Genomic DNA, 26,366 nt, shown 5'->3' with positions numbered 1-26,366 from the left:
TTCACGCATTAGACTACACAATGTAGAAATATACTAAACAGTTCGCGAACGAGGTGACCTTACACAGTCCACTTACGCCATTCGATTTCACTACATTTATTTTCTGCAATTAATTATTCGTACAAACAGCGTTCCCCAAGCTTCAAAAATGCTATTTCTCCTCGGGCGAGGGAGCTCGAACCGTACAAAACAATAGGGTATATATTTTTGACATTGAAAGAGACGTTCATTATCGAATATTGGCTGTTTTGTAGGTGACATTTAAAACAGTAGAACGAAACTGACTTTTTACTGAAATGATTGACTAATAAATAAATCATTGAAACCGAGCGAAAAGAAGAATTTCAGTATTGAAGTCTAACGGATTATCTCACCGTTGCTACGGGAATATTGTAATCATTACGGATTTCCAATTTCGTTACACCACGTGACATGCACGTGACTTCCGTGAATGACGTTAAAAGCAAAAGGATAACAATCAGGATATGCGGGCAAGGGAGTGCATAAGCAGCAGCGTTAATATAATCGCTCCATTGATGTTGCTTTCTTCACCCAAAACACGGAGATGAAATTGAAGTGCTGTTGACCGAATTTACGTGTCTTTATTAAATTATACGCAGCCAGAGTTCTTGATTCACAATTCAAAATGGTCACGGAGGTACGTAAGCACTAGCATTTCAACCATCATTCATTTCGTATATTTTCACGTACACAATCCAAAATACATCAAACTACATCGCTAACATTGCTACATTGAATATTACTGTATTATACTTTAAATTGCATCGTGGCTTATTTGGTTTACTCTGTGACGATTGCGTTTATGTACGGCAGACATTTGCTTCTAATATCATATCATACACGGATCATAGATCCTCATTTTGTCAATGTCTTCATGGCCCATTAAAATATGTTATATTTTGGCCTAGATTCTAATTTTAATACTCATCGTGTCTGTATGCTTATAGTTATAGTATTGCGGCCACAGTCAATGGAATCTCTGATAACCAACGGCGCCAGCATTTTTACTAAAGTGACAGTCATGTATTTAGCCGGCACTCAGTGGTACTGGCTGATTGCCATGGTGACGCAGTTAACTGTCACCGCCCATGCAGGTAAGAATATGTATTTGCATTTTATTGATCCGGGAAAAATACAAAAGCCGGGAAATTCTTCGATTTCTGAACATCAATCAAAATTTATTAATATTGCTGATCATGTTGTGTGGTGTTATCGTGACGCGAAAAACCACACACTGGTTAAATTTATTCATAACAACACCGAGATTTAATCTCTCCGATGATAATGATTATACAAGGTATAATTGAACGTGAATAAAATAATACTGCAATATTTGATCATTTTCATTTGTGACAATTGTTTTTTTTTCAAAATCAATTAAATTTATCACGTGAAATTAATCTATTTTATATTTAGTTAATTTATAATGATGCAGTATCACGTATGATGTTGTTCAATCTGTTTCTATGTTTGAAACCATCCACGTTACGGATCATATCATCCTGAATACAGCTGTGATCCGTGCGACGTACAAGCAAAAACTACATTTATGTGTACACACGCCAGCATAAGTAATAATCTTGTTTTTTGCGCAAGTGCCTTTCACGATGATTAATATATGCATTATTATAATGTCTAATCACATTCTTTCAAAAGACTGTATTGCTTTTGGAGTAAGTTGGCCGTAGGCATACCTTGTTGCTAATGTTTCGATGCGCAAACAATAATCGAAAACTTTAACTCTAAAGTGTATACTATCTACATAAATCTACTGAATGTGCGGATATAGTAATAATACAGCTAATTTGATTATATTAGATTGTCCTCTCATGATTATTATATAATATTACCTATTTATTGTTGATTTGGTGTGCATACGAAGGAGTTCTGTAACTATTTCGCATTGTTCGACACCACGATGACAATAATCATTCTAATTTCAAACTCAACATATAGTACACACAGTCGTTAGTTGTTCACGATAGTTTTCCCGATGTCACTTATAAAGTCTGCTACAATATCGACAATGTGTGTACTCTGATAATTCACGCACAATATCGCCTGTCTCGATTAACCAAAAGAAGAAAATTGAATTCCCTAGTCAGTTTATAATGAACCAAATCCCGCAATTTTTTTGTTAACGTACTCTATCCCGACACTCTGTATCGATATGGAATTATGACTTAGTGTGAGTTCTATTATGTTCATTCTGAAATATTCGTGATAGATTAGATTAAAATGGCGAGGTTCTATTATCATCGTTAGCTCGACGTTGCTTCTAACTAGGTGATTTGTCTTATTTATTCAGCTATTGTATGTGAGGGATGGTGTTACCCAGAAGGCGTATGTGTTAGCACAGACACTCAATGTGGGTGCAATAACTCGATGGTCGTGTACTCAACGTGTGCTCACAGACTGCAACCCGACCTCGAAGGCAAGTAGAATAAAACACGACAGATGGTGATGTAAGGGTATACTCAGTGAAGTGTAGGGAGCACTGGAGACAATTACAGAATATTAGTTTCAAAGTAATCCTACTGTTAAATGTATCCAGCAAGACCACAATAACAGTCTTAATTTCCATAACTAATAGCCGACATTAACACACTATAATTGTAACGACTGAATTGACCTATGGGCTTCCTAGATTTACGTGATTATGGTATGTTGGTTATGATATGATATCAATGTACCGACGACTCGAAATATGAGGCACATTGACTACAGCCATGGCCCAAACTAGTTAAAAATCATATCCACGTGATTGTTTCTGTACATAAACCACGTCAAAAATTATTATGTAGGGGTTACCATGGGGGGAGGGGGATCAAAACAAGATATATGCAAAACATACGAGCAAACGGGGAGACAACAGACGGCTAACAACGGGTCATTAACATCGAAACTGGACCTGGGGAGGTGGTTGTATGTTTCCTTAGTATGTGATGGGGAGGTGGTTGTATGTTTCCTTAGTATGTGATGGGGAGGTGGTTGTATGTTTCCTTAGTATGTGATGGGGAGGTGGTTGTATGTTTCTTTAGTATGTGATGGGGAGGTGGTTGTATGTTTCCTTAGTATGTGATGGGGAGGTGGTTGTATGTTTCCTTAGTATGTGGTGGGGAAGTGGTTGTATGTTTCCTTAGTATGTGATGGGGAAGTGGTTGTATGTTTCTTTAGTATGTGATGGGGAGGTGGTTGTATGTTTCCTTAGTATGTGATGGGGAGGTGGTTGTATGTTTCCTTAATATGTGATGGGGAGGTGGTTGTATGTTTCCTTAGTATGTAATGGGGAGGTTGTTGTATGTTTCCTTAGTATGTGATGGGGAGGTGGTTGTATGTTTCCTTAGTATGTGATGGGGAGGTGGTTGTATGTTTACTTAGTATGTGATGGGGAGGTGGTTGTATGTGTTCTTAGTATGTGATGGGGAGGTGGTTGTATGTTTCTTTAGTATGTGATGGGGAGGTGGTTGTATGTTTCCTTAGTATGTGATGGGGAGGTGGTTGTATGTTTCCTTAGTATGTGATGGGGAGGTGGTTGTATGTTTCTTTAGTATGTGATGGGGAGGTGGTTGTATGTTTCCTTAGTATGTGATGGGAAGGTGGTTGTATGTTTACTTAGTATGTGATGGGGAGGTGGTTGTACGTTTCTTTAGTATGTGATGGGGAGGTGGTTGTATGTTTCTTTAGTATGTGATGGGGAGGTGGTTGTATGTTTCCTTAGTATGTGATGGGGAGGTGGTTGTATGTTTCCTTAGTATGAGATGGGGAGGTGGTTGTATGTTTCTTTAGTATGTGATGGGGAGGTGGTTGTATGTTTCCTTAGTATGTGATGGGGAGGTGGTTGTATGTTTCCTTAGTATGTGATGGGGAGGTGGTTGTATGTTTCCTTAGTATGTGATGGGGAGGTGGTTGTATGTTTCCTTAGTATGTGATGGGGAGGTGGTTGTATATTTCTTTAGTATGTGATGGGGAGGTGGTTGTATGTTTCCTTAGTATGTGATGGGGAGGTGGTTGTATGTTTCCTTAGTATGTGATGGGGAGGTGGTTGTATGTTTCTTTAGTATGTGATGGGGAGGTGGTTGTATGTTTTCTTAGTATGTGATGGGGAGGTGGTTGTATGTTTCCTTAGTATGTGATGGGGAGGTGGTTGTATGTTTCTTTAGTATGTGATGGGGAGGTGGTTGTATGTTTCCTTAGTATGTGATGGGGAGGTGGTTGTATGTTTCCTTAGTATGTGATGGGGAGGTGGTTGTATGTTTCCTTAGTATGTGATGGGGAAGTGGTTGTATGTTTCTTTAGTATGTGATGGGAAGGTGGTTGTATGTTTCCTTAGTATGTGATGGGGAGGTGGTTGTATGTTTCCTTAGTATGTGATGGGGAGGTGGTTGTATGTTTCTTTAGTATGTGATGGGGAGGTGGTTGTATGTTTCTTTAGTATGTGATGGGGAGGTGGTTGTATGTTTCCTTAGTATGTGATGGGGAGGTGGTTGTATGTTTCTTTAGTATGTGATGGGGAGGTGGTTGTATGTTTCCTTAGTATGTGATGGGGAGGTGGTTGTATGTTTCCTTAGTATGTGATGGGGAGGTGGTTGTATGTTTCTTTAGTAAGTGATGGGGAGGTGGTTGTATGTTTCTTTAGTATGTGATGGGGAGGTGGTTGTATGTTTCCTTAGTATGTGATGGGGAGGTGGTTGCATCTTTCCTTAGTATGTGATGGGGAGGTGGTTGTATGTTTCCTTAGTATGTGATGGGGAAGTGGTTGTATGTTTCCTTAGTATGTGATGGGGAGGTGGTTGTATGTTTCTTTAGTATGTGATGGGGAGGTGGTTGTATGTTTCCTTAGTATGTGATGGGGAGGTGGTTGTATGTTTCCTTAGTATGTGATGGGGAGGTGGTTGTATGTTTCTTTAGTATGTGATGGGGAGGTGGTTGTATGTTTCCTTAGTATGTGATGGGGAGGTGGTTGTATGTTTCCTTAGTATGTGATGGGGAAGTGGTTGTATGTTTCCTTAGTATGTGATGGGGAAGTGGTTGTATGTTTCCTTAGTATGTGATGGGGAGGTGGTTGTATGTTTCTTTAGTATGTGATGGGGAGGTGGTTGTATGTTTCCTTAGTATGTGATGGGGAGGTGGTTGTATGTTTCCTTAGTATGTGATGGGGAGGTGGTTGTATGTTTCCTTAGTATGTGATGGGGAGGTGGTTGTATGTTTCCTTAGTATGTGATGGGGAGGTGGTTGTATGTTTCCTTAGTATGTGATGGGGAGGTGGTTGTATGTTTCCTTAGTATGTGATGGGGAGGTGGTTGTATGTTTCCTTAGTATGTGATGGGGAGGTGGTTGTATGTTTCCGTAGTATGTGATGGGGAGGTGGTTGTATGTTTCCTTAGTATGTGATGGGGAGGTGGTTGTATGTTTCCTTAGTATGTGATGGGGAGGTGGTTGTATGTTTCCTTAGTATGTGATGGGGAGGTGGTTGTATGTTTCCTTAGTATGTGATGGGGAGGTGGTTGTATGTTTCCTTAGTATGTGATGGGGAGGTATTTGTATGTTTCCTTAGTATGTGATGGGGAGGTGGTTGTATGTTTCCTTAGTATGTGATGGGGAGGTGGTTGTATGTTTCCTTAGTATGTGATGGGGAGGTGGTTGTATGTTTCCTTAGTATGTGATGGGGAGGTGGTTGTATGTTTCCTAAGTATGTGATGGGGAGGTGATTGTATGTTTCCTTAGTATGTGATGGGGAGGTGGTTGTATGTTTCCTTAGTATGTGATGGGGAGGTGGTTGTATGTTTCCTTAGTATGTGATGGGGAGGTATTTGTATGTTTCCTTAGTATGTGATGGGGAGGTGGTTGTATGTTTCCTTAGTATGTGATGGGGAGGTGGTTGTATGTTTCCTTAGTATGTGATGGGGAGGTGGTTGTATGTTTCCTTAGTATGTGATGGGGAGGTGGTTGTATGTTTCCTTAGTATGTGATGGGGAGGTGATTGTATGTTTCTTTAGTATGTGATGGGGAGGTGGTTGCAGATTGCTTTAGTGTGTGAGATGAGGAGATGGTTGTATATTTCCTTAGTTTGTGATGAAAATGTGATTGTAATATTAAAAGTGAACCACGCATGCGTGACACTGCCCAGAACAGCCATCTGTCGTTAAACTCACACACAAACACGCGTGGTGACAAGCTACTCTGCTCCTTTGGGTACACTTTTAACAATTTCATATACAAAGACAATGTATCCAGCAATTCGAAAATAATTATTATAACCTTGACATTTATAGTCGAGCATCCTGTAATTGCTTCTTGTATTTTTTTTCTAGCTGACTGTACAGGTAAATGCCACAATGACGGTACGTGTATATTACACAATGGTTTATCAATGTGTGTTTGTCCGAATAGTTATTACGGAAACACGTGTCAGTTTGTTAGAACAGGTACGTACGTTCATGTGTTTCATCTGCCATCATCATTTTTCGAAGAAGACATAACTAGCCTCAGAATACAAAGTCCATGGTGTTTCTTCTTAGCGTTTCAGATGTGTATTATACTATTGGACATTTCCTTTAATTATCCCTAAAAATACATTTGCTAATTGATGATCACAAAAGAATATTATAGAATAAAATAGAGCATTATAGTATCGGCTAGTATAGTGTACTTTGTCTTCAGAATGAATAACAGCGCTATAATCAGTTGTATAATATACTAAAACGAGGAGACATCTGTCTCACTTTCACCAAACCAACCACTTCCGACAACCCGTTCCAATCTCATGACTTCCAGTCGAATGCACTCAACGGTTCAATACTCATTACTCATTGTTTTTCTCATTGAATGACAAACTATTATAAAACATCACGAATCATGATATTTAAACTTGTCCAATTAACACTGCTACTATCGTCCTCAGAAACCTGTTCTAAACACTGTCTAAATGGAGGTACCTGCCAGACCACAAAGACCAATAACATTACTAAAGAAACCTGTGTTTGTTCGCCCCGTCACTATGGTGACCTTTGTCACCACGTGTCCACAGGTTTGTCGCGTTGTATTCACTCAAATTGTCTTTATAAATAATTGTAAAGTATTCGATCGAAGTTGTCCGTTGCATATTGGGGTTCAATGACGCCATAACAAGTATTATTATGATTGTGGATCATTCCAATTCGTCTTCTTATTTTTTGTTATAAACGACACACTGGCAATGATAAGTTCTGTGTTTTTTGAAATAATGAGAGCATGGTGACAGGTGTGGTATAAAGTGCGCATTAATCTGCAATTTCGAGAGGCAAAAATGGCTGAAAAAGATACAGTTTCACTCAGCTCATCATGCGAAGTAATAGCGTATTAACAACATGATTCATTTCAGGAAGCTGCTCGACCCAATTATGTTTGAATGGAGGCACATGCATAGACGAGTTTATCGTCCCGTCTTACTGCCTTTGTAAAAAGGGTTACTATGGAAACAGATGCGAAGAACCAGAGGTCACATATTTCGATGAAAGCGCGCGGCATCCGCAACGTGAGTCGAAGATACCTTTGATATTTACCGTATGACGTCATTCGAATGGCAGTAAATTGACGACAAAAATTCTAGTTTTGAATGATATTTCAGGGGTATATCTTTAGTTTCAGTGGTCTTCGAGTAAGAAATAGAGTTGCGTTGGAAATGTAATTCAACACTATCAACAACTACGCCAATTCATTCAATCCGAAAAAGAACACATTTTGTTGTGGAATTTATGTTGCAGTTTCGCTACAGTTCACAATCTATTGAATGGTATTTTACAATAAACCTTTTAATATACGATTAATGTTTTAGGTTTATCCGCTGGAAACATCGCCGCTATTGTAGTGATTGTGTTCACAACAATTGGGTTGAGTGTAGGGGTAAGATATTTCCGAAAATGGAAGATACAAAGACTGAGAAGAAATCGTCAATCTCATAACACCGTTTTAAACAACCGACAATGTAAGCAAGTCGCCACTAACTTGATTTTTGGGCAACTCTCACTTCATAATAAATGTCTCACTATGCAACGGAGAATATCAAGGATCGATATCTGCCTATTTTTAATTAAGCGGGGGTTCACTGGGGTTCGCTGTACTATCACCGTGACTATCGGGAAATACAGTTAAACGTTTTTTTTTGACGGATAGTTATATTTATTTCAATATTATAACACATAAGACATATTTCAATCATACAACTTGCCACCACTACTAAACACGCTCCAATAAACCCGGTGAATTTAAAGCGCACATCGCTGAACGCTAATGCCCCAGCTGAGTCGAACATCCGGGACCATTATACATATAATTAGCATTTATTGTACATATACTCTCGCCATCAATATAGTGTTTTATCACTTGACTTGGGCACCTTGGGCAGTATGGAATGAGTGCGGTTAATTGTTTAGAGCGTTATTCGTAGTGGCAATCATTTGATCTGATCAAAGTAGCTTAAATTCAAGCACACGGAAACTTCGTATTCTCCAACAGTGTGTACACATCTGTGTTCTCAATAATTGTACATCTATTGTGCCGATTTTCCTAAATATCATCTTTTCGGCTTTAGAAAATTCGAAAAGGTAAATAGCAAGTATACATTAATAATGGGATTGATAGTTGAACCAAGGTTCGACAAGGTTCAATATATATATATTACGTATTTTATTGAACTTTTAATATACAGTCATATTATAATATGTTGAACATTTGTTCTAAATCGCTTATAATGTCATATATAATATTATATTACAGACATTGGAAGTTCCTCTCATTCAGGCGTTAATTTCGTGCAGGTCCCAGACGTTTCTCCACTTCATTCTCCAAGTCCAGTTTTACAGTTATCACCCATCCCTTCATCGTATTCATATGCGAGTACGACCGGGTTGCTTACCGTGAATCCTCCTCAATCGGACATGGGAGTTTTAGTGACTAACGGAGAGATGCCACCGCCGTATACCCCGATAGTTGACCACAATATGACATCTAAATCAAATATGACGGGACTCCAACAGTTGAACTGTAGTAGTTTGGAAGAAACGTAAAGTCAAATATAAACAGGCATAGTGGAAACATGTATACTCTTTATTCGAATGTGTTTTTGAGAATTATATTTATATATTTACTGAGATAATGATACGATATATTCGAGAGAATCATAGTTTTATGGTTACTGTAATAAATATAGATCTTCACACCGATATAACCGATATAACGTTCATATTTCTTTACAAAATTGACCCTATTAATTTCAAAATTCCTTGTCAACACTATGATAAAATCTCATATCCCGGTGCGTTTTATATCATTAGCTATGTATACATTACTATTGGAGAATATTTTCAAAAGCAAAATAATATTTTCGTACTACGCTGTTCTGATCAACGTCACGCTAAATGTCTACGCGTTGTTAACGACAGGTGTTGCCGGGAGCTCGTTGGTATTGGTGTTATATACAGCGTTGTGAGGTCTCGATCCTCTCCTCCAATTGTTTAGTACACCGATTGTATCTACCGTCTGAGCCCATTTCCTCTTACCGGTGCGGGGCTCGATGACGAAGTCACGGTTAGCCTCTGAAATGAAATGATGGTATCAAATCTGAATAAAATGTGAAGACAGTAGAAGCTTAGGTCGCTTTCTTAATAATGCCGGAAGTATACGCACCCCCACCTGAGACTCTAAAAGGGCACATTAATGCCTCCCCCCCGTTCTATTGTAATCAGAGTACATGTTAACATAAATCGACTATGTAAAATACACTTTCGGGAGATGCGTGGTTATAAATACGTATACATCGTTTGCCACATGCAGCAAACTTCACATCCAATTTACTTTTACTTTCAGAAAAGCCCCCCCCCATTACTCGTATTGTACTATGCTAACTGATTTTATTTCCGGGCTGAAGCAGTGCATTACGATAGCAGTGCACTTTAATAATACAATGTATATGTAATAGAAAATGTCATTTAGAAGTGCTTAAACTAACTACAAATGACAAGCATTTCCCCGCTGATGAATCCCGATAAATGAAGTCCACCGAAGTAGAGCACCCTAGCTGCGGATTGCCTTCTTCTTGAGTCGGTAGTTAGTTTTTGTGCCGGTATTTCAGGAATTTCTGATGCTTTAAAGTATGTAAATTAGTTATTTTCGGTAATTAGGATTTTAGAAGAGCTAAGGCTGCACTTATAGACATTATGACCACAAACTTGCACTGTCAAATCTTAGTCGCAAATGCCTGGTTGGTCGATTTTGTCCTCGAAGTCCAGCCACCACCTACAGACGGACGGACCAGCGATCTAAAACCCGGCAAAACAACTTGAAGACCAAACCAGTAGAGTCTCATTAGGGGTTTCGTCATGGTCAGTTGGTGATAGTTTCGATTGAGGAATATGCAAACATGTTGTGATTAAATTATTTGACTTTCATTTGCAATTTACTTTGACATTGCACGTTTGTGAAGGCAAATCGATATCAATAAATAAAATCCTGATAGCACATGTTGTACTCACCAACATCATGGCCTTCAACTAGTGCAGAAGGGTTTACTCTATTGACAGGCGGCTTTCTTTCAGAATAATTTTTTGATGATGGGACAAGCGCCTATAAGATATTATCATTTAACACAGTATTACACTATAACAGAAATATTTATGCTCGTCGACCGAAAGACCGACTATACGTCACGGTGGCTTTCCTGTTAGTACAGAATGAGTTTTATCTAGTAAGAGGCAAATCTCTTTTGATAGCCTATTAACTAAATGCATTCGCAATTTCCTAGAGTGGAAAATCTCGCATAATAGTATATCAAAACTATCTATTCGTTATGTAAGTGAATTCAGGGTACCCAGGGTCTCCAGCCCATGATGTCATTGATCAATTCACTAGGGGGATGTGATGAGTAAGTATTCTCGTCATGTCATGTCTTCAGTCTCGGCTCTAACAACCACGTTGTCTACAGCAGCAAATACAGTTTATTTATTGTTGTATCATTTTTTTTATTTGTCATTGACATTATAGGAGGAGGCGTTGGGTAATATCCATTGGTAGATTCTTGCGTAGGTCATTTATTTCGAATATACCACACGCCAAATGACATACCTTTCCATCAACTGAAATAACTCATCGAGGATTATATCGTTTATCAATATAAAATATGACACACCACCCCTGATGTATGCATATACATAACCAAAATACTCACCACTCTTCCGCGCTCAGCACTCTGATCGTGAGTTTGTAGTTCTTTGGTTGGAGCCATTATTATTTCTGTCAAGATAATAAATTGATATACCATGTATGAATCAAGGAGTGACGTTGTTCACAACCTGATAATAGGATGGTTGTACGGACCAAGGAGCCACGACACGCCATGGATAGGTAGTAGCCAGATTATCCATATGTGACTTACCATTGTTTTTCTGTCTTGGTTTATCCCATCGCTTCTCTATCGGTTTACGTGGAGGTGGCCTGAAACACGAGCAACCAGCGTGTGTGACTATATTTGAATATGATAAGTTTGCAGCGTACTCTGATGAGCCTTATAGTAATCATATAATAATAATTTGATGGAAATTCATGCGCGGAAAATGTCAGGTAGATCGGAAACAAAGCATAGTGACACAAGAATAGCATCTGAACAGGTTACCAAGATTGTTTCATATCATATTATCACGGTTGTCCTGAATATCTCTTAAATATGATTAATATAGATGCGTACGTCTTTCTTACGACCAGGTTGACCAGTACAGAGCACATGACGTAAACACATCTTTGACGCTGTAATACTTACGGCGCTGCTGTACAACAGTTGTCCAGACATCCTCGGCAGTTCAACCCACACTGGTCACAACAACCACGGCAACCCGATCCGAACGCCCAGCAGCAGTTTCGACAACCAGTACCACATTCTTTACAGCAACCAATGACGGTGTGACGGAAGCATATGCAAATCAAACCAATCAAGATGGCGACGACGAGAATACTGACAACCGATACAGTTGCAATTCCAGTGGATGTGTTGACCCAGTCTACAGAAGCAGCTGTTAACGGAGGAGATGTGGTAGGGATACCTTCAAATGTATTGAAAACAGGAGCAAAGTCGATCTAATTTGTCGAAAATATTTAGGAGCTCATGTAGGCGTGAGTAGCGCCCTCTACGAGAAAACAACATTGGAACTCTCGATCAATCAGACATCAGAGACATCATGTGTTGGATTCGGAAAACCACGGAGGGCGGATCTCACGCGATCTCGTTAAGCTAAGGAGCTCGTGGAATATATTTAAATGGTAGAAAATTAAATAAAAGATATCATAGACTTCTGAACAGAAACCCCTCAGTAATGTGTGCACATCGATGTTCAATATGCACAAATTATATGTGTTTTAATATACTAGTATTCTGGTTCGAAAGAACGTGTGGCGTGGTGCGTGGTTCATCGGATGCAAGAAAGAAATCAACATAAATTTACCACGGTGGATGTATACTCACTTCCAGTGCACATGAGTGGTCCAAGTGTATGATAACCTTCTTCAGAATCATCACCAGTATCACCGAACCTCAACTTAGTCACCGGAAGTACATTTTTATTCGTTAAATAGCCTTGGTCGCTTCTCCATTGTGCATCATTATGATCACAATTACATTTCAGTCCTGATATTTATACGGAAAAATAAACATTCCAATAAACAATGGATTCGTCATTTATTTTGTTCTCGCTCTAGTACTTTTTTAGGTATTCGTAGATAGCTTGAGCGTAGATGCAATTTATAAAATATGCAATCAAGCATCACTCGTTTCTGGTTTTCAATATATGTTTCCCAGAATTGCTAATAGAACACCCCCCATTTAACTAAATCGTGTGAAAGTCATAGAGTACAGAGTATCGCGTTTCTAGTATGTTTGGATGAATGATAATCCCATATTTCAATGTCATTCCCCTAAAAAATTATAAGTTCACAAAATTTCCGATTTCAAGGACAAAACAATTCATCTTCTTCAATCAAGCCAAGTACTTTTCCATTCGTTTCGTTCTCTCAAACTGGACTATTAATCACTATTAATCCAAGATGTGTTATCACAAATCACAGTAATATTTACTGAGACAATAATTACTATACCGAGATTACTGAAATTAGCATTAAATAGTGCGTTTTTTTAATGATAATGAAAATTGAATATCTTCCTCCGTTTTTGCTGAATTTGTTCACAATAAACGCGACAATTTTAATTCAAGAGTGATGACCAGAACCGCAACGGTTATATATTTGTCTGTGACGTATGGGTAGATAACAATCATGAGACAAGGTCAAGTTCAGCTTACCAGGACTGACGGATTCCGATACGTCTGTACACGTATCCGCTAAGCCGCATTCACAGTAGCCTGGCGTGTTGTCCGAATTACCCCAGTAGTAATGTCTTGCTGAACTATAGTCCTCCCACCATGCATTTGGAACGCTACCTGAGAAACAAATTTGTAATTGAGTTATGACACGACATTTAATGATGATGACATTTTATGTCAAATAAAACATCAAAACTTGCGTTCCAATTTTGTGTAAACAAGCAATGTAGTTTACACGCGTTGTATATGTGGCATGGGACTCTTATTGAACACGACGCGGTGCGACGACTCGTAAGGTACTTTGTGAGATACTGTAATTGCGAATATCTTTCTTGAAAATCTCACGATGTGAAGTTCTCCAGATTAGTGACTCGCCCCCAACGGCTGCTTATATCACTGATGACGGGAGCTATCGATGAGGGCGCAATAACTAAAGTCGACGTGGTCAGGCAACAAAACTGTGTATCTACTATCATTATAACACAACTATTTGCATACTTTCTAAATTCAAGGCACTGTGGAAACAATCATATTGAATCCATTGTTTACAGTCTCCAGCATCCGCAATAACTGCCAGTATTTGATCAGTAGATACACTTCCGTAGGTAATTGCCAATGAATAAGAACCTGTCATGAAACCAGACAGACACAGATGTTATGATATTAACTGTCAGAATAATAATAATTGAGATTGCCAGTACATGTTATTTTATTTTAACTACATTCACATTCACATACACAATAATACATTGTCCGAATCGTTGCATGAACGCTGAGGGCGTATCAGCATTACGTATTTTCTTCTTATGAACAAAACTATTATTAATTAATAGTGAATCTTACCAGATTCATCGTATCCTTGGACCAAGGTACGTACTTCATAATCGTGGTGTATAGTTGTGACAGCGGCGGAGTCTGACATATCGCATGACACGGTGAACGGCGATAATATACCACTCTCTCCATCCGCATCGATAACATACTGAAATGATATATTTCTCTTTTTATTTTGCGACTTCAACATAATATAACGAGTTCATGTCACGATACATGCCATGTGTACGGCTGAATGTGAGTACGATGGCTGCCATTACCCTATTCTGTTAATACATCCTTTTGGTGATCGACATTAATTGTAAATTATGAATATTGAAATATCGAGTGTATATTCTGCAACTTAGCAGTTAAAATCAGTCATATCATTGCTCGGAGACTTTTTTTCCGGGCCAACAGTGACATTTCTTCAGTTCAATTACATTCACTAACTCACCTGATCATTTGCGTTGTACCCGGCTTCCTTATATGCCTGACACGATTTTAAATTATCCCCATAAACTGAAAATAAAATTATTACATTTGTAAAACACGTGATGGCGATTTAATGTCACATCAGTTAGTTACGCTCTCGTCTATCAATATGTCAATACTAGAAAATGTGAAAGATTGTATTTTGCATTATCATTCGTCTCACCTGCGTTAAAATTGACAGCCAGTAAGAAGAATACAGTAAAACTCCACAATTCCATCACCAATGATTTACCAGCAATACTTAGTTATATTCGACACTGATCACGAGGTCGTTTTTGTTGTTAGTTGCAAAAGTAGTTCCGGAATTAATGCGGGTAAACAAACTTTTGATCACTAACTCAAATGTTACGTATGTTGTCGCCGGCACTCTGGCCCATGAATGCTAATATTATCACGCAAGTCAATCTAAAATAGGTTCTGTATTGCCGGTACGTTCTGGTACACCAATAATAAGGAGGGTGACCACAGTTCATTTACACAACAATTTAGTTCTTTTGACACACAATAAGCCTGTTTTCCCACCGCATTCCGGTTACTATGACAAATACAACGGCTACAATGCTCGAGTGTTCCGTTGCGTCACAGGTGAAACCTGTCAGATATTCGACATAATTGTGGTCAGGCTACACTCTAAGGGCTAAAATTAAAGCTGATCCAGTATGTTTGTTTATAGACTACCCCATTTGTATTGGGTGACCTACATTTCAGTCGCTCTATAGATGGACTGTGCCTAGATTTAATACCGAGTATGGGACGTCCAAACGTACGTACACTATGCAAATTAGCGGTCTATTTCAATTGTGATTTATCAACACAGTAGTAACCTGCGTAGTATGCACTTAGCTATGTGATTGTAAAACAAAAACAAAGCAGCAAATCAAAGCTACAGAATAACAGGAAAAAGAGTCTCGTCGTGAGAATAATAACGTTAGATACGTTGATGTTTAAATTGTTTGTAATGTCAGAAATAAGTGATAATGAATATAATACTAGTAGCAGATCTCACAGTAGACACTTAGACTGAGCTAACCGTTCATACGCACTTCGTTATCCCGTAGTTCCATCGCTCGTGTACATACTTGCGGTCTCTTAGTCCAGACTAAGCGTTCGTACTAATTTTCATAGCACGGGCTAACGTGTTTGAGTTTTCAGAATTTGCTAAGTAGCGGGAGACCTATCAAGAGCGGGGTGTTCTGTCGTAAATACCAAGTGTATAGAAATGAAATATTTGAATTCGACAGTGACAATATCAGTACTGTACACCCGTGTTTTGTTAAATACAATTTTATTTAAAATTATCAACATACAAAATATAAAACATAGTAATATATCACATACTATTATACACGGTATTTTGTAGGAAAACGACTGACATTTGTATTTCAATCAGTCACATTGTATTTAAATCAGTTTTAGACGGCACATTGCATTGAATTCAATTCAAATGTGGTTATGCAGGTCCTTTCCAAAGCTAATTGCACATTGCAAAAAAACACACAACAACAACAAAACTATATATATATATTATGATTCATGTATCAATACCAAACACCCACTAAACACGCCAGTATATACTAGTATTAAGAGATACACAATTCAATCCTTATTATCCGTTATGCTTCGTGTAGGCGGATATCGTTTAATTATAATTCATTCATAACACAACACAAAGAAGTATATACAGAAGTACTACAGAAATATACATTTTAAACTGACAATATTTGTATTAATATTGTGTAAATGACCAATTTTAATATTGACAATTACGCGTCGATTCAGAATGACCAGGCATCGTTGACGGTGCGTGGATACCCATGACTTGTACTGTGTCTTGTGTTGTTTAGATTGCCTTCTCTGCTGTATGTTTTGTTAATATTACTGTTGTCTGCCCACCTCTTTACGCCTGTCTTGGTGTTGTATACATACATTCTACCAGTAACTGTAAATACATTAACAACATATTTTAATTAATGGGTCATGTTTTTACTGGTTGACGCACAATCACACCGCATACTGACATCAAACGGTCATCTCTAAATATGTCTCGTCCAAGAGAACACACTAGTAAATAAAATCGCCAGAGCAAGTACATGTATATTATCAACCCCATTTAGTGAACAAGAGCGCATGTGCATCCTGTGAAATATTCTAGTCATTCTGACCAAGGTAAATAGTTTACATTTATTATTTCACCTCAAACATTCCCTGACATTTGCATGCTGTAACCCTTGATCCCTGACCCGTCTTATCTAAAATTCCTCGTGTCTATTAATATATGAAACAGTATCAGTACACACGAAACCAAGTCATAATTAATTCGAAATACGATATAGTTATTGTAATTAATAATATTACAAATGTTACAATAATATCACAGACATTATTATATTATATTGTCGCATTTGCTTGATGTGAAGAAATACTAACTGCTTATATATTTATCTGTGGAGCTACTAGTTACCTGGATCAACTGCTTTCCCATCAAACAGTACATCATTTTCAATGGGTTCACCGTGAGCTAGTGTTTCCAATTGTGATGACCGGATATGACGTCTTGGTGTCTTCACGGCGTTCTTTTCAGCTTCACGCGGTGTATTGATTTTCTTCACGTTAGTCCGGGGCTCAAATGCTGCCTTACGAGCGGTGTTTGTTGGTCTGGGCTATACGAATAAACAATACCATTGGGATATCAGGGACATTATCATTGTTCTGAATCTCTGAAAGCAGCGAGTTGTACTCGCAATTTAGGTCGTTAATGTTATGCATATAAACATACATCGTTCATTGTTGAAAATCAGTATTGATTGATTGAAATTACGTACCAGCAGTAGGGGGTTGTTTGCGTTGGCTTTCGTATTCTTTATATATGAAACATCTGAAAAAGAAGAACCCCGTCGTGAAAACATAATCTAAGGTGTCAGCTAGTGTCCGGCATTTGATGTCAAATTATGTTGGTAAACATTGCAGTCGTTCCGTGTATATTCATTCTTCTGTGACCATTTAAATTCATACAAATATTTTCATGAGCAAAACCATTGTATATTTTTTATATTCCCTTTTTCTATCTTTTCGTTATTACTATTATCTGGTAATTATCTCTTCGTATACGTTAAATATTTGTACCACTCAGCTTGATTTACACTATCGGCAATTAGCAGCTCGCACGCAGGCCTTATTCACGAGGGGACGCATAATGTTACCTGTTTTCTTGGGTGGTTGGTTCTTTGATTTTTCCAATTGTCGTGTCGTAACCCATGCCTGTGGTTCATTATATCGTGGATGATTGGCTGGTAGTCTGTGCTCTTTCCTATGAAATTTATAAATAAACACATATAAAGATAAGCAATTACGAATGGCTTAACAAAGTATTCTATATTATGATCGAATCATCAAGGGGATGCCAGGGTTGAATGATATACCCAAACAATATAGATGAATATTTGTGTTTTTTTTTTCAAATTGGATTTCATAACTTTCGCGCATGTCACTCTTGCTGATCGACGTTTTAGGTTGCATCACTATAGTGATAAACCTAGCTTTTAGTACAATTGTCGTAGAAATGAGGTCGGTGATCCAGTCACATTCTCCCCATTTTCTAATTTACTTGAGGCAGAGACACGAGCGTGTTCTCCTCATAATGAAGTGTACTGAACTTGTTCGGGCGAAAATAGAATATTGTTATCGGGTGACGTGATAAGACATACGACCTGTACATGTTCCATATACTACGTTAGTTACTTACTTTTGGCCTTGTCGTTTAATGCAGACAATAATGATGAGACACATTAGAATAATTATAATCAATGCAGCCAGACATATAGTCAGTATACCCCACCATTCTGTGTACCATGGTGTTGGATCTTCGGGATATGGAATAGTAGGATTTATCTGTAATAACACACAGTATATTGCATGTAGAGTGCAATTGGCAGACGTTCAGTGATATAGATAATATAAATATATGTGAAGTGTCAATATTTAAAGCACACTGCATCACGATTGACGACTTCCTAGACTGCATATAGTATTATGTCACACGTGTTGCAATTTTTTATTTAAGGATAAATAAAACGAAATTACTTTTACTATGAAAACCTTAGCATCCCCGTTGGCAGGCCAGTCACACTGGTTCTCACTATAAGAGGTTACGACCCCCGCCAAATGCTAAGGAAAACTGAAACGTATATATACATATTTACGTGAAATATTGTCCACCTATGCGGATCAGTTTGTGCAGGAGTTTTACGACGGTATGCCTTTACTGACGTCAACCAAACCTGTTACGTTATACCAGCACTATTTATAGCTGTATTGTGATTATTATCTGTGGAACTTACTTGCTCAATCTCGAAAATATCAAACGCGGTTGTCAATAGCACGTTGCTTGGATCGCCACCTTGTGCCTCTGCAGATAAAACGCGTAATATTTCCTCCCTGGTAAGAAAGTCTGCTTCTGAGTCAATACCATCAATGGTTTCAGTTTCTTGGGTGCGCATACCGTAGATTGAAATAATGGTATAGTCTTCAGTGCTAAAAATAAAATTTATAACATATTACACGTCAAATGCACTTCAAAAAAGTTACATAAAATGCTCTTTTGTGGTTTATATTAATGGTGCCATGCGAATATTATGGAATTTAAAAATTAGTATTACAAGAAAAAAACATGATTCTCGCATCACGTTAATAACTATTACTTACACCAGAAGACGTCGTCTGAGTGACGTAGTTGCCGTTCTTGTCAGACATCTCGTATCCCAGACACCGATGAATCCAGGGGAAAACAGGGAACTTGTTTGTGATATGAATTCAGCTTTCAATGATTCGAACGTACTGCACGATGTTCCAAACTGAATGTCAACACTATATCCCTCTTTGTCAAAAGTATCAACGCGAATAGTCGCAAGGTCAGAGGTCAAAGACGGTTCGCCTGCAAACAATAATTTCACAGTGTTAAATCACGACTTTATTGTTGAAAATGATTTCCTGTCAATCATGTATTGTTTGTTTGTTATTTATTTATTGGGCTTGGTCTTGGATTTTTGTAATTTGCTTTACGAATTTCGATTATGAATCCATGGTGTATGATATTATTTTCTATTTCCGACTAATTAATTACCAATAATTAACGATTAATGGCTTTCCCAAAATCTTATCTTCTCTATGCCCATAATCAAGAATTACTAGAACCAGAAGCCCTATTCCCAACATTCTAACTAATCTACCATTCTTACCCGAATCTCTAGCTATGACGTGCGTTTTGTATGTGTCCAACAATAGCGACGCAGTTGTGAGGTAAGTCAACTCGCCGGTGAAAATATCCATCTGGAACACGTCAGTGTATTCAACTAGTGAGAATTGGAATTCAGCATTAGTGTCCAGATCAGCGTCTGTGGCTACTACCACTAATAGTACATCCGTTTTACCGTAGTCGTTCGGTATCCTAGCAACGTAGTAGGAAGGGTCGAATATTGGTTTGTTGTCATTGAGATCTAGATTGGTAACTACAACAAGGGTAGTAGATGTAAGAACGGGCACGCCGTTGTCTGATGCGATGACGTGAAATTCGATGATCTCGTTCGCCTCTCGATCTGTCGGTTCGTTGATTGTTATCTCGCCAGTGGAGGCGTCGATTTGAAAGTGGTCTAATCCCAACGTATCATCGGTGTCGATGGCATAGTTTAGGAGGGAATTCTCGTTGATATCTATATCCGTAGCGACGACAGTCAGTACCGAGGTTCCCGTTTCCAGATTCTCGTCGATGTCTATCGCGTATTCACTCTGAGTATACACTGGGTTGTTATCGTTGACATCTTCCAGTATGACACGCGTTACTACCGTGTTTTGCATCATAATCTTTTGACCTAGGTCAATAACTTTGATAACCAGTATGTACTGTGATATTAATTCCCGGTCAAAACCGTCACCCGCGTATAGGTACCCGGTAACATCGTGGAGCGTGAAATGACCGTAATCACCGCTTACAATTGTATAGCGAAGTTGAGAGTTTGTTCCATTATCGACATCAAAAGCCGAAATATTCCCGATGTATCCACCAACCAATATATCCTCGTACACAGTAAATGTATAATTGTACGAATCAAATTGAGCAAAATTGTCATTAACATCAATTAGGTTAATATACAATGTGACGTTGGTAGATTGCGGCTCGTAACCGGCATCATACGCCTCTATGGTAATATTGTAGGTTGCTATACTCTCTCTGTCCAGTAACTTGTCTGTGATTACATAACCTAATGCCTGGTCAATTCGAAAAGAACCAGCCTGATTTCCAGAGACGATACGATAGCTTATTAACCGGTTTATGTCTTTGTCTGCGTCGGTGGATTGAACATGCAGAATTGTGGTACCGATTGCAACACTTTCCTCAATGTCAATGTGATAAGGGTCGGAAGAGAAAACGGGTGCGTTGTCATTCTCATCGATAAAATTGACTGTGAACGAGGCTGTGTCGGTTCTGGTTACCGTTCCGTTGTCTGAGACTTCCAGAGTTAAGATGTACGTTTCTTGATCTTCCCGGTCAGGTGACACCACGAGAGACACCTCACCGTCGTCGTTGATGGCAAACTTACTAGGTATGTCGTCGCCATTGATTATAGCGAATGACAACAGTGCATTGTTGTCAATATCAGCATCACTCGCTCGTACCTGGTAGATAACGGTGTCATTGGGCAAATTTTCACGTACGTTGACCACGTAAACATTGGGAGTGAACATGGGATCGTTGTCGTTGAGGTCATTCACCCACACGATGAGTCCCTTCAAAGTCGATAAAGCAGGCGTGCCACCGTCAGTTGCGGTGATCATAAGATAATATCGCTCTTTGCGTTCTCTGTCTAAAGTACTGATTGCAGTGCGTATTTTGCCAGATGGTGGATCGATACTGTAAGACAGATATTGGATATCATTTAGTGAGTAAATACAAATCAAACAAATCATTGAATAAACAAAATGCTATTCGCTACTCATCAAAATAAAAATTGGGGCATGTCATTAAATGAAGCGTACTCACCTGAATGCCGCCCAGCCGTCTCCCCCGACAATAGCATAACTAATTTCAGAATTTTCATCGATATCAGCATCCGTGGCCTGGACAGTGAAGAAGTGATAGCCAGATGGAACATTTTCGTCCACATATATCTCATTTAAGTCACTTGGGAACAACGGGTAGTTGTCGTTGACGTCTTCAATAACGACAGTCAAAAGCATGAAATCAACAAACGTGTCATTTTCATTGATGCCATCATCCATGACAGTTATATTCAGGTAGTGAGTGTCGTTCCTTTCCCTGTCAAGGAAAGCCCCGACTCGTACCATACCAGTGTATCTGTTACAAAGGAACTGTGATCCGCCGTATTCGTTTCCGTCTATTACGTAATATGACAACACTCCGTGTCTTCCCTTGTCCAAATCAGTGGCATTAGCGTCGAAAACCTTCGTTCCCAGAATGACATCTTCCGATATGAATACAGTGAACGTTTCATGGTCAAACTTTGGCGTGTATTCGTTCTCTGATAGAACATTCACAGTGACCGTGGCGTCAGCGGTCAGTTCAGAAGATGCGTCACCCAAGTTATGAGCACGTATTGTCAGTTTATATAAATCCAAAACCTCGTGGTCGAGTTTCTTATCTATCTTTAAGATGTTATTGTCCAGACGGAAGACGTTATCAATATTCCCACTTTCAATAGTAAACGTGTGCACAGAATTAGCCGTCAGATCGGCATCTGTCGTCGTCAGTGTCACAATAGCCGTTTCAGGAAGAGCGCCCTCTAGAACATCTATACTGTACGTCTGTGGTGTAAACACTGGTGGATTATCATTGTTGTCATCAACTAAGATATTATAGTCTACCGTATTTGTAAATATGACAGAAGCTCCTTCGATGTTGTCCGAGACTTGGATTACTAAGTTGTACGTATCTGTAGTTTCCCTGTCGAGCGATGCTGCGATTCGGATTTCTCCCGTTACTTCGTCAATTGCCCATTTATTTTCTTCGTTACCACTAGCAATGCTGAACCGCAGAAAAGCGTGGTAATCGCCAATGTCACCATCAGCAGCGAATACCTATAAGCATAACAGGAACAAAATATAAATTATATGAATGTACAAATTGATTAGTGGCCATCACGTGTACTAGTCAATGCAGACAAATTAGAAATTGGTGGTTTTTCTTTAATATATTTCAAATTTATATACCTGCCCAACAACAGTGTCAATAGTGGTCCTCTCTTCAACGTTGATTGTAGAATACGACGCTGGGTTGAAATATGGCGTATATTCATTGACTGGTAGAACGTTAATCGTAACCATGGCGTCACCGGAAAGAGCCAATGAATTACCGACACCATCTACCCCGCTATCGTAGGCTGTCACGGTTAAGGTGTACTGAGCAGTATTTTCTATATCTAATATCTGTTGGAGTAATATTCTCACACCAGAACCCGTAGACTCTAATGTGAATTTACCCTCGTCGTTACCCGCAGTGATCTGGTAGGAAAGGTCAGAGTTCACGCCCAAGTCGTTATCAGAGCAAGCTAATGTAACAAGTGTTGTCCCGATCTGAGTGTCCTCCAGCCATTCGGCATTGTATACAGTTGGAGTAAATATGGGATAGTTATCGTTGGCGTCCTCAACATACACCGTTATTGTAACGTCTGCATACTTTGGCCCCACTGGCGTAGTCGCTTGGTCAGTGGCTCGGGCAGTCAGAGTGTACTCGTCGTACACCTCTCTATCTAAAGCGGCTTTCACTTCAACATCTCCACTGAGAGCATCGATGTGGAACTTCTGTAATCCATTATCCGAACCAGACACCAGGGAATATACAATTTCACCGTCTTCGTAAGCATCGTCATCGGTAGCGACCACCTGTAGGAACGAATACCCATGGTCGCTGTCTTCGCGAACATATCTTACGTATAGGGCACTCTGCCAGACCGGTGTGAATTCGTTCACTTGAATTACCCGGATGTTAATCGTTGCCGTGGACGTTAGGGAAGGAGTTCCGAGGTCATTTACGTACACCACTAAACTATAATACTCAGTAGTTTCAATATCTAACCCTCCTGGCATAGTTATCTCACCGCTGGAGGCATCGATACTAAAGTCAGCATTGGTGTTGCTTGAAACATCGAGTTCAAAATTAAACATGGCATTGACTCCAATATCGCTATCTGTCGTGTAGCTATAAACGTTAGTGATAAGCGTAGAACCATCTCCGACATTCTCGTATACCTCCTCTGCGAAAATATTTGGGTTGATATAAGGTTCGTTGTCGTTATAGTCATCAATGGTGACAATCACAATGTCGGTTGCTGTCAGGGACGATACGCCGGCGCTGTCAATGCAGTAAATCTCGAGGCTGTAGCTTGGGTACAACTCACGATTTAAGGATTCTGCCGTATGTATTTTTCCAGTGTTTATGTCTATGTCGAAATGTCCATCGGAGTTACCAGAGTTGATCGAGAAAGTGAAATCACCTGGATAAAGAGAAATGATATAGTCAATGATAAATCCCCTTCATACTACGTGTATACACCTTTGAACAATGGAACAGATCGGCAATACTTGAATCGTGACTGTCAAGTATTTTTTATTACAAATACAACACATGTTTGGAGGATAACATACAGGAACCAGTCATTATTACCAAAGTAAATCTGAAATCAGAGGTGTATTATATTAATCAAACAAATTTATAAAAATCAATTCGCCAATGGATTCATCTATTTTATTGTCCATTGTTTCATAATAGCGCAATGTTTCAAAGATTGACGACAGGGCTTCATGAAATAAGCGGTATTATAGTACTCTACTATAGTCACCATGGTTACTTACCATCCTCCCCATCATCGCCATCCGTAGCAAATACCTGATACACCAAAGTACCTATTGCCACCTCTTCGCCAATATTAGTAGCGTATCCATCGCTATTGGGATCCTGAAAAACTGGCGTGTGTTCATTTATCCCTAATATCTCGACAGACACTATTACCTCGGTATGAAGAGGAGACAAACCACTGTCTGAAACTGTAAATAAATAAATAAATAAATAAATAAATAAATAAATAAATAAATAAATAAATAAATAAATAAATAAATAAATAAATAAATAAATAAACAAATAAATAAATAAATAAATAAATAAATAAATAAATAAATAAATAAATAAATAAATAAATAAATAAATAAATAAATAAATAAATAAATAAATAAATAAATAAATAAATAAATAAATAAATAAATAAAGATTCAGAGAAGTTATTGTTTTCTACCTTGTACAACCAGATCCCATTCTTTAGTATCCTCATAATCGAATGGACTCGATATAGCTGTTGTGATAATTCCCGATGGACTGATGGAAAATCTATTGGTACTTGGATTATCGCCACTGGTTATGGCATAATTTAATTGTTCATTTACTCCGTCGTCCTCATCCCTGAAATGATAGGAATCGTGTAATATGAATTCATCTCCCCCGAACATGTTAGCCTTTCCATGTCGGAATATATACGATAGAAGTACACGTGGTTGATTTGACCTTTGTTAAATATAGGCAGCTCAGCATGGCAATGAGGGTCATTTGACGAACAATGTACTATAGATCCAGTTACTGTATCACAATATACACATATGTCATATAGATTATAAACAAGTGAAATTTATTAACTTGTCGCGTTCCATATTAAACTTATTGAAATGTCATTAGCTTATACACAGCAACGCTTACACTAGAGTATCGTATGAAGCAACAACATGGTCATAGACAGACATTTGAAACATATGATAAACTATATTCTAGCAACTTACGAGCACAGAACGATGGCTACTGTTACCGAGGAACCAACGTTTTCGTACAGCTGCGTTGCGTATATTGTTGGATCGCAGAATGGAACATTGTCATTCACATCGTCAATGTATATGTCCACGATTGCATCGGAATACAGTGCGTGAGGTATAGTACCTTCGTCTATACCTCGAATAGTTAACCTATAATAGTCCGTACTCTCACGGTCAACACTCTGTTTTACTTTGATCCAACCTGGAAAATATTGAAAATATAAAACCGTACGTCGGTATACTGTGAAACATGTCTTTTTCGTGAGCATGTCTTTCTCGCGAATTTAGCGAGAGAACTGATTCGCTAATTCAAGATGTCGCTAATGACTTTATTGTCAATTCAAAATGGCCGCCAAACAAAGAAATCAACAATGACAAAAGAGATTCGCTAAATCAACATTTCGCAATTACGTCATTTTACCACAATTCGCTAAAATTGCATGCCGCTTTTTCAACATGTTTTACAGTATGTAATACGCATTGTTTTAGAATACAAATAAATTTCACACTCATCGGTCATGTGACCACTGTATAGAAATACACTCTAAAATTATAGTGATTATAGATGTACACTTGGCCTGTGAAAATTACGATACAACAGTATCTTACCAGAAGTGGAATCGATGTAGAATCTGTCTTCATCATTTCCATCAATAATGCTGTAGACAATACGTCCGTCTTCGTAGTCAGAGTCGTCACTATCCGTAGCAATGACTTGACCAACGTCAAGGGCCAATGCGGCGTCTTCGTCTATTCTAACTGCGGTTATGACAAATAATATAAATAGTGCGAATAGAAATTCATTATACATGTGAAATGATGTATTCTTGC

General features: G+C 38.6%; 3 protein-coding genes across 4 annotated transcripts; 1 reads left to right on the top strand and 2 right to left on the bottom strand.

The window, feature by feature from the left end:
• The first annotated feature begins 466 nt into the window (after nucleotides 1-466).
• LOC102805846 (uncharacterized) lies at nucleotides 467-9,229 on the top strand. Its single transcript, XM_078010132.2, has 8 exons — nucleotides 467-658; nucleotides 969-1,115; nucleotides 2,330-2,455; nucleotides 6,336-6,449; nucleotides 6,926-7,051; nucleotides 7,385-7,537; nucleotides 7,838-7,987; nucleotides 8,779-9,229. The coding sequence occupies exons 2-8, from the start codon at nucleotides 992-994 to the stop codon at nucleotides 9,066-9,068; spliced, it is 1,083 nt and encodes a 360-aa protein (XP_077866258.1). The 5' UTR covers nucleotides 467-658; nucleotides 969-991; the 3' UTR covers nucleotides 9,069-9,229.
• LOC146747840 (uncharacterized) lies at nucleotides 9,088-14,895 on the bottom strand. Of its 2 annotated transcripts, none has more exons than XM_085496579.1 (11): nucleotides 14,836-14,895; nucleotides 14,635-14,699; nucleotides 14,208-14,346; nucleotides 13,863-13,991; nucleotides 13,344-13,481; nucleotides 12,512-12,673; nucleotides 11,813-12,092; nucleotides 11,432-11,490; nucleotides 11,225-11,289; nucleotides 10,533-10,623; nucleotides 9,088-9,596 (listed from the first exon to the last, which is right to left on the bottom strand). In XM_085496579.1, the coding sequence occupies exons 1-11, from the start codon at nucleotides 14,888-14,890 to the stop codon at nucleotides 9,424-9,426; spliced, it is 1,356 nt and encodes a 451-aa protein (XP_085352705.1). In that variant the 5' UTR covers nucleotides 14,891-14,895; the 3' UTR covers nucleotides 9,088-9,423. The 2 variants fall into 2 exon arrangements, with proteins under 2 accessions (XP_085352705.1, XP_085352706.1); XM_085496580.1 differs by having other exon boundaries at nucleotides 11,813-12,062.
• A 1,045-nt stretch (nucleotides 14,896-15,940) lies between these two features.
• On the bottom strand, nucleotides 15,941-25,181 carry LOC100376423 (protocadherin Fat 4-like). Its single transcript, XM_085497467.1, has 12 exons — nucleotides 24,971-25,181; nucleotides 24,534-24,725; nucleotides 22,893-24,175; nucleotides 21,706-22,760; nucleotides 19,907-21,576; nucleotides 19,374-19,602; nucleotides 19,010-19,202; nucleotides 18,415-18,560; nucleotides 17,873-17,979; nucleotides 17,495-17,547; nucleotides 17,134-17,332; nucleotides 15,941-16,611 (listed from the first exon to the last, which is right to left on the bottom strand). Exons 1-12 carry the CDS (start codon nucleotides 25,179-25,181, stop codon nucleotides 16,448-16,450), a joined length of 5,502 nt encoding a protein of 1,833 aa, XP_085353593.1. The 3' UTR covers nucleotides 15,941-16,447.
• Between the last annotated feature and the right edge of the window lie 1,185 nt (nucleotides 25,182-26,366).

Source organism: Saccoglossus kowalevskii, chromosome 3 (assembly GCF_978046115.1).
Source record: "Saccoglossus kowalevskii chromosome 3, keSacKowa6.1, whole genome shotgun sequence".
NCBI lineage: Eukaryota > Metazoa > Hemichordata > Enteropneusta > Harrimaniidae > Saccoglossus > Saccoglossus kowalevskii.
The sequence above is the reverse complement of the archived record's forward strand: the minus strand, read 5'-3'. Positions and strand labels throughout refer to the sequence as shown.